At 35.9% G+C, this 9,139-nt stretch overlaps 2 protein-coding genes across 3 annotated transcripts in view; one reads left to right on the forward strand and one right to left on the reverse strand.

Moving 5' to 3' along the window:
• stra6 (signaling receptor and transporter of retinol STRA6) overlaps positions 1–3,840 on the forward strand; it is a 29,318-nt gene extending 25,478 nt beyond the window's left edge. For both annotated transcript variants that reach the window (XM_082159459.1, XM_082159460.1), the window contains exon 18: positions 2,891–3,840. In XM_082159459.1, the coding sequence (XP_082015585.1) occupies positions 2,891–3,162 (272 nt within the window). In that variant the 3' untranslated portion in view covers positions 3,163–3,840. The remainder of the gene's footprint in view (positions 1–2,890) is intronic.
• A 758-nt stretch (positions 3,841–4,598) lies between these two features.
• islr2 (immunoglobulin superfamily containing leucine-rich repeat 2) lies at positions 4,599–8,824 on the reverse strand. Its single transcript, XM_082159589.1, has 2 exons — positions 8,555–8,824; positions 4,599–7,860 (listed from the first exon to the last, which is right to left on the reverse strand). The coding sequence occupies exon 2, from the start codon at positions 7,849–7,851 to the stop codon at positions 5,719–5,721; it is 2,133 nt and encodes a 710-aa protein (XP_082015715.1). The 5' UTR covers positions 7,852–7,860; positions 8,555–8,824; the 3' UTR covers positions 4,599–5,718.
• Positions 8,825–9,139: the final 315 nt, after the last annotated feature.

Below are 9,139 nucleotides of genomic sequence, written 5' to 3' on the forward strand. Positions count from 1 at the left end.
TAATAACTCATAGTTATTTCATACTTTAAGTGATACCCAGTTCTATAGACACAATATGGTCAGCAGTTTTATTTTTGCACAACCACCTATTATTTATACTAATAACTACCACAATAATAAATTACATAATTTAATAATAATAATAATAAAAGGGAAATGTGTAACAGTACTTTAATTATCTTTTATATTTATTTAATATATTTAGATAGATAGATAGATAGATAGATAGATAGATAGATAGATAGATAGATAGATAGATAGATAGATAGATAGATAGATAGATAGATAGATAGATAGATAGATAAAATAGTTTTATAAAATAATATAGTTTTATTATATATTTACATACACACCAGTTTTATTTATGCACAACCACCTATTATTTATATTAATGTTTTCCATAAATATAAATGTAATTTATAAATCGATAAAATAAATTACATCAAATAAATAATAAAAAATAAAAATAAAACACTGCATATATATATATATATATATATATATATATATATATATATATATATATATTTATATATGTATAATATATATATATATATTTATATATGTATAATATATATATATATATTTATATATGTATAATATATATATATATATATATATATATATATATGTATTATACATACATACACACACACACACACACATACACACACACACACACACACACACACACACACACACACACACACACACACACACACACACACACACACACACACACACACACACACACACACACATATATATATATATATATATATATATATATATATACAGTATATATGTATGTATGTATGTATGTTTATGTGTTCATAAACTGACTATGCATACAAATTGTTTATTATATATACTATATGTAATCCACAAAAGGGATAATCTACAGCTAATTACCATGATATTTTTTTTTTTTATAAATATAAAATAAAAATAAAACTAATAACTTTTTACACTGTATCTGAAAATAATTTAATCATTAATAATATGTATTTATTTATATATTAAATCAGTTATTAGATCACTGCAACTGATTCTACTGCAGTTGTTGCAGACTATAACAGATTGACCTCCCAGTACCCGGTAGTGTTCAGACTAATACCGTCTTTAAAAGAACAAACTCATTTCATCTTTTCAATGCATTTCAAAACAGAAAGCAGTGAAAAATGATGTTAGATCATCTGTGTCAAATCTCTGACTGAATCCAAGATTTATATTGATCCATGTTTGATTTCTCCTGGGTGATTCATGTCTATATGCACAGACGGCTGGTTGGCCTTGTTTTTAGAATAATTGATTCATCATGTTGCCTCGCACGCAGCAGGCGAGCGTTCCCGCAATGATTAAATTTGTCAGGATAAATTGGGCCCTGATGTGCAATAACTCACCTCGGCCCTGCTACTGCTCAATCAGACCCGTCATAGACATAGAGTACACGCCTCGGTCTGCAGTGTGAACATTTACACTTCCTTTCATATAGCTGAGCGGAGATCCCATTAGAGCTTTATGTGTGTGTTATAAAGTCAAAGCTGTTCGAGCAGGACAGATCTGCCAGCTTTATGTTTCTGCAGGATGATAGGCAGCAGATGGTGGATATTCCACATTATAAACCCTGTCTTTTGTTGATTTTACACCTACAGATGTGATGCTTTTTGCGTACAAAAAACTGGAGGAATAATATTTGCATACAATAATTATTATCTGAGAAAAACTGGTCTGTTACACTGACTGAGCGCTGTAATTGACTGTTTCATGTGTGTGTGGCTCACAGTTCTTACACTCTCCATATGCTAAACGCACCTTGTATTTTCCAACTGTGAATTAGATGTACATTTCAGACCTCTTCGCTTTCATTCAATTTGCCAGCATTAGGGTTTTTTTATTAATTTTTTTTATTTTATTATTTAAATTAATTTATCTGTTATGTTTACCAATTATGTTTATAGTGTCAGGCAGTTTTTTAATATAAAATAATATAATTGTATTATATATTTACATACACACCAATTTTATTTTTGCACAAACACCTATTATTTATATTTATATATTTTACATTAAAATAATAAATTGATCAAATGAATTACATTAAATAAATAATATTAAATAAATGTAAAACACTACGAATATACAGTGTGTGTATGTATGTATATGTATGTATGTATGTATATGTATGTATATATATATGTGTGTATATGTATGTGTGTATATATATATATATATATATATATATATATATATATATATATAATGTATATGTGTATATGTGTGTGTGTTTATTTATTTATTTGTTTATTTATTTATTTGTTTATTTTTTTTGTTTATTATTATTATTATATATTTTTATTATATTATTGTTGTTATAATTTTTTTATTGTGTTATTGCTATTATGACATCTACAATTAAAATATGTAAATATTCATATACATTAAGTGATCGAATAATTGTACCTTTAATGTTGCCTTCTTACAACTATGTAGTGTGGTAAGATGGCCTCTTTAAATAATTTACATTTTGTTCCATAACAACTAAATTAGCAAATGTTTCTATTAATTTCCTATAATAATCATCCAGCACATGCTAAACTTATATCTAAATATATAACAATTTGAAAGTAATTGTAAGCATATTATTCTTAAGGGCAGCATCTATACTGTATACACATATCAACTGATTTGATAATACTGAGTTCTTGTGTGTGTGTGTGTGTGTGTGTGTGTGTGTGTGTGTGTATATATATATATATATATATATATATATATATATATATATATATATATATATATATATACAATAGTATTATCAGTAATCACTTAAAAGGACTTTTCATATGTTGACTTAACCTCTTTCATAATGTTATATATTCAACATTTAAAGGTATTCAACTGGTCCAGCAAGAGAAGAAACAGAACAAGGTGTCCAACGCCAAGCGGGCACGAGCGCACTGGCAGCTCCTCTTCACGCTGGTCAACAACCCGTCCTTGGTGGGCTCCCGAAAGCATTTCCAGTGCCAGAGTTCAGAAAGCTTCATCAACGGAGCGCTCAACCGGACCTCTAAGGAGGGCAGCAAAAAGGAAGGCGGCAGCAAAAAGGAAGGCAGCATCAAGGAGCCGAGCAAGGAGGCCGAAAGCGCCGCCACCAACAACTGAGGACTGGACATCACACTACGGAGAAGGAGATCCCCCACCCCACCCCCCCAGCCTCTCTTAATGGCTGCTGGCCAGATATTGATGATAGTATTATTTGCTTTGGTGTAGCAGAGAAGCACATGTGTTTTAGCTAAGTGCACTTACAGCTCAGTGCCTCAGGAAGAACTTCAAGCTGTTGTAGTTAACAGATTCTTTGCATGTGTGAATGGATGGACGGATGGATGGATTGTGTCTTTTGTTGCATGTCTGAGTGAGACTGTCTTTCCGTCTTGGACTTAGCATATCAGGAAATCTAGTCTGGCACTGAACTCCCATCTAACCGCTTGATGCGAGGTTAGTATGTGTGACTATTTATGAATGTACAGGTTCTGCTCTTTGGCAAAACTGACGAATTATTCATTTCCACTCATTTTTGCACTCATTGGTGTGACTTTTACCAGTGGTGAGAATGTTCTTATATTAAACAAACAGATGAAACCTATAATGTCCATTATGGGTTGAGCTGTATCTGTTCTTTTAAGACCACATCTACTGTAATTGCATTGCAATATTTTTTTCATCTCTGACTAAATATAAACACAACCTGTCTCACTGTTACATTTGACACTTAATTTTGATAGTCCCCTCTATTATGTCTTTTTCTGCTACCTATGGCATATTTGTGATTTATGAAATTAAATAAATATTAAAACTTAAGAAATCTGTTCATTGTGTTGAATTAAGGGAAATGGTGCCCTCTCCTGCGTCGCGTAAAATCAAACGCATGATTTCATGTTCAGTTAAAAAAAGAAAAATGAGAACCATTGGAATTATAATAGACTCTCACGAAATATTGTTATGCTTTATTTATTTTCCTTGCGGCAATTTTAAACATTGTAAAAATATTTTCGTTCGTTATTCAAACGTATGATTTATAGAGTTATTGAATATTTAAAATAAGGCAGAGGTGTGAGCAAAACACCGAAATCACATTATTCCTTTGTTCTGCCCTTCAGTTTTCTCAAGCAAGTGAATTCATTACAATATCCATGACGAAAAAAAGGCTTGTAAAATGGGATAAATTATTTCGTGGATTTAAATGTTTAATAGGATATAATGTCCTATAGGATGCAGGCTCATATATTTATTTTCAAATATTCGTTTCAGAAAAACAAAAAACTAAATGAACCATACTCGGGTACTTTGTTCATTTTGAGAATAAAAACAAAATATATATTTTTAAATCAGTGAGTGTTTTACCTGTTCCCCTTTCGCACGGCGTTTCACAGGACATTTCCTCCTCCAATATCCAGCAAGCACACTTCAAATTATTTATGATTTTACAGTCAGTTGGGTGGTTTGTGTCCACATTATAGGTTTTATATAGGCTATATGTAAAAAATAAATAATAATAAACACTTTTCTATGTTTGCAAATAATTTCCAATACATTTCGTTCGTTCAGTATTTTATTAAGGTCACGTACATAAAATCATATCAAAATCTTTAAAAGGTTTGAGTATTTTTACAACATCATTGGACAGCTGGACAAGAAACAAGCCACTATGCGTCAATTTACTGGACACTCGATGTCGTGTTGACATGGTAAAAACGGACCATTTATATTTATAAAAAAAAGAGAGAACATTTTCTCAGATTACTTGGCTTACATCACAAATCGACATTTAATATCTACAGTCTATAGTACCCTAATAAAACACACTTGAAAATACTTTTGTGTGACATGCCACGAATAAAGGCTATCTCAAATCGAAGAAAGGACACGTTCAGTCAATTCGTAAAGGCGAGAGATATTTTAAAGCACCCGGTCGCAAAGATATTAAAAATCACACATGTTGGGATCCCACATTACACTTAGCAAACTTTTTTTTTTTTTTTCAAGGTGACCTGGTTCGTTTTCCAGACACACACATGCTGTGAAAAGAGTAACAGGGTGACATTTCCCTCAGAAGCGCTCGATGTCTGTCCACTATATCGATGTCTTAAAATGGATGCTACTTGACAATGAAAGTGACAAGACTCACGAAAAGTGAATTGTAGCTATTATAAGGTCTTTTTTTTTTTTTTGAAGATAGATTTGTCTGTTACGTCCAGTCAACTGGATACATCTCAAAACCCTATTTGTAATAATGAACACTCATCGTATGCACTTACTGCTAACTTGCTGAGGTAATAAAAGGAGTGCGAGTCTGTAGGCTATAGACCTTATTCACAGCGGCGCCATCTTCGATTTTTAACGGAAATCCAAGCGAGGCTGTGAGGGATAGACCGATCTCTTCAGTTGGTTGTATATTTCTTTAATGTGTGTTTTATTGTTCTGCAGACGAAAAACTGCAAAGTTCAAATATTTGCAAGAAATTCAAGTAGACAAAAAAACTGAGCTGCTGAAAATTAAAAAAAAAGTGATCTAGGAGCTTTATGCAGCTTTTTACAGCGCGGTAAGTCTATCTCTCACTGCCTGCCATGGCGCTGCTCTGAATAAAGTCTATTACGTGAGATGACAGTCCGTATTCACCTGGTTTGTATTGTGTTTCAGAGCAAATGAAGAATAAACATCTCAACAGGGTTGTTTGTAATTACCGTTGATCTCCGCAGATATGTTTACCGCTTCAGCCCCAAGCGGCAACCGATCGCTGTACTCGGATCCAGCTTCAAAATCCTCCTGCGTTTTGGATTGTGACTCAGGAATGGACTCAGTCACCACGCTGCCCTCGATGTCCTCACCTTCTCCGTCCTCGCCATCAGCCTCGCCTTCAGCCTCCCCCAGCTCACTCGGGTCAAAGTTCTTCTCAGATCCCACAAAAGACGCCCTGGGGTCGAAATCTGTCGCTATGTGCTTTTCCATCTGATCTGGGTTTTGTGTCTTCATAATCAACTTGTAGGTCTTGCCTTGGTACTTGTAGAGCAGATGGCAGCAGGTGGCTCCCAGCAGGGGCACGGTTGCCAAAGCTAGCAAAAAAATGCTAACGACCACTATAATCAGCAAAGATGGGATTTTCTTCCGGGTTGTAAAGACCACTTGGACTTGACAGTCCTGGCCTCCATAGGTGAGGCACAGGGTGTAATTAGTGCCTGGCTTGAGGCCCTGAAAGCGATAGGCATTGACGCCCTCCTCTATCTTGGACCACTGCACCACTGAATGTCCATTACCAGTACTGATGCAAAGGTACAACATGTCCAGGGGTGACTTTTTGGTGGATGTCTGGAAAAGGCTAAAAGGTTCCTTATTTACAGTTTGGAGGTCTTCTTGTTGACTGAGGTGAATGTTTGACTTTGCGTTGGCCATCTGGAAAGGGTTCAGCTGAACTTTGGCCTCAGTCTCTGAAACCTCCAGAGCGATCACCCCAAAATCAAACGTGTACTGTTTGAGTTCGTCCAAGCTGAGGTTGAAAGCATGGTTGGAGATGTACTGTGTACCATCATTTATTCCGCATTTGCCAACAAATGGCAAACTATCGGCTCCTCCTTCCACTCGCTCTCTATCCCTCGCAATGAGAGATGTTCCGGTTGGAAGGCTCTTTGTTTTCTCCTCAGATTTGGACCACATGCTAATAACGCTGTTTTTGGAGCCTTTTGAACCAAGTTTGTCTTCTGGTAAATGGCTAGGTGCTTTTGTGTCGAGCATCGAATTTATGGCATGCTTTTTGGTTCCTGCGACAACAAGTCTCACCGAGCCTTCGGCTTTTCCCATGTCGTTGACAGCAGAGCAGGTGTAGTTGCCTTCTTCTTTCTTGCTCATGCGAGGGATGATCAAGGTGCCATTTTGAAACACAAGGAACCTGGTGTTCGTAGGCGGCCCATTAACCGGAATCTCAATTTTTTCGACAATGGCTGGTAAAGGGAATGTAATTAGCTGGTTTCCAGCGTATATCTCCCATGTGACATCAGGTTTAGGGGTTCCTTTTGTTTCACAGTATAGCATGACCAAATATCCCTCATAGAGTTCGGTTTTTTCGATGTTTGGCTGATATGTGATGGACACGGACGGAGCCTTGCAATCCAGTGTGGGCATGCTAGTGACCTGAGTACCTTTGAGGTGGGAAGGAGCTTCGCAGACAATGTTGTTTTGGTCAGGGATTGAGATTGAGGATTTGGAGATCCAGTCCCTAAGCCACTCTAGGTTGCAGGAGCAGGTGAAGGGGTTGTGATAGATTTGGAGGTGGGACATGGCAGTCAAAGCATCAAATGTTCCCTGCACGATGGTGGTAAACTTGTTATTGTTAATACGAACCGAACGCAGGTCCTTGAGGTTGGAAAAAGCGTTCTTGGGGATGCTGACCATCTCATTATTGTTCATCTTTAACAACTGCAGGGCAGTGAGATTGGCCAAGTCCTCCCATGGAAAATGCACAATTTTGTTGTGGCTAATATCCAAATTTTTCAGCTGAATCATCGGAGCCAAGGTGTCCCTCTCGACGGTGACGATTTCATTGTGAGCCAGCCAAAGAGAGGTCGCCTGGATCACATTTATAAAGCTTTTGGATTTCAGCACTTTAATCTTGTTAGCTGTAAGACTCAGGGTGGTCACATTGGACGGCAAGCCCTCAGGTACTTCCAGAAGTTCTTTGTTGGCACAATCTGTTAACTGGCGGTTATATTTATCAGAGCAGGTACACTGTTCAGGGCAACAGTGCGCACTGCCAATCACTGCAGTCCCCAAGGCAATAAGCATCAGGTATTTGGTTGCCATTTTCAGCTCCTGCCAAGCACACATGAAGGTGCAGATTAGTACAAATTATTTATATATTTTTCACACTCAAAGAACAAATGTGAATGAAATAAGTCATTTAAAGTGAACTACTGCAAACTATTTTGATGTTAATAAAAAGCACTTGATGCTATCATAGTGTCAAACAAATATATTTTGAAAAGTTACCAAAAACCAAATGCTTTTATTATTATTATTGATTACACTTTATTTGTTAACAATTTATTTTTGTGTCATTGTTACATATGTTACATGAACTTACTCTAGTAATAACTATACATTTTGCATAATTACATGTTTAATTCTCTCTTTATTTTATTTCAAGTTCTTTTGGACTAATTGAGAGATGTCTGATGTCTTTTTTTTTTGTTTCTTTTCATTCCTCTCGACATCCTCGAGCGTTTTGCTGTTACCGGACGACTGAGCAGCGAAGGCTTGAGAACGGGACGCTTGGACCGTGTTCGCTGTCCAGCGTGCTGAAAACGCGCTTCAATTTATATAATACAACTTATTTGTGTTGCGAATGTCTTGAAAATCTCGAGATATGTAGCGACTGCTTAACCATAAAAACCTTACAATCTTTCGCTGAAAGTTTAAATAAGAAACACTTCGACAGTTTATTTGCTATTGTTTCTGTCTACATTCTGGAAAATTGTTGCTTAAAAACTTTCTCATAGTGCCTTACCTGTAAGTGATATATTCCTAACGCTCGCGCGGATTTCAGTCACCACGACACTTGATGAGATTTAAAAATAATATTTAATGCTCAGATGTCAAATTATTCCAAAACATGATGTAGCCTTTTATATCCCGCTGGAAATCTCTGCTGTTTTTGTTAGCAGACGGCAGATGATACATTTTAGTGTCCGTGAGATGCTGAGCAGTCCAGAGGCTGTTTTCTCATGATCGCGCTCGAGTTTGGACAGAATTCACTGCGCGCTCCCGCCTCCACGGTGTAAGGGGTGGGATTGTGAACGCGCAGCCTCTCCCTTCAATTCCGCATTAATGCCACAGGGACTTTGCCGTCCAGATGAAGGTTATTCATAATTTAGATACAGTTGATAATTTATATCACATGACCTATGCCCCTTGTCTTTTCGATGTGATTATTACCAATAGCCAGCTAATTATTATTTCATATATAAACTATAAAAAGTAGTTTTAAAAGATTGTACATACAATCACAAACACATTTATATATTTACATTTGCTTGTGTCCGAATGAATTTTACAGGTTAGTAATTTTCTTAGAGATAAAGTCGCCTACCAT

The sequence above is a fragment of the Leuciscus leuciscus genome (assembly GCF_965113295.1).
Source record: "Leuciscus leuciscus genome assembly, chromosome: 25".
Classification (NCBI taxonomy): Eukaryota; Metazoa; Chordata; class Actinopteri; order Cypriniformes; family Leuciscidae; genus Leuciscus; species Leuciscus leuciscus.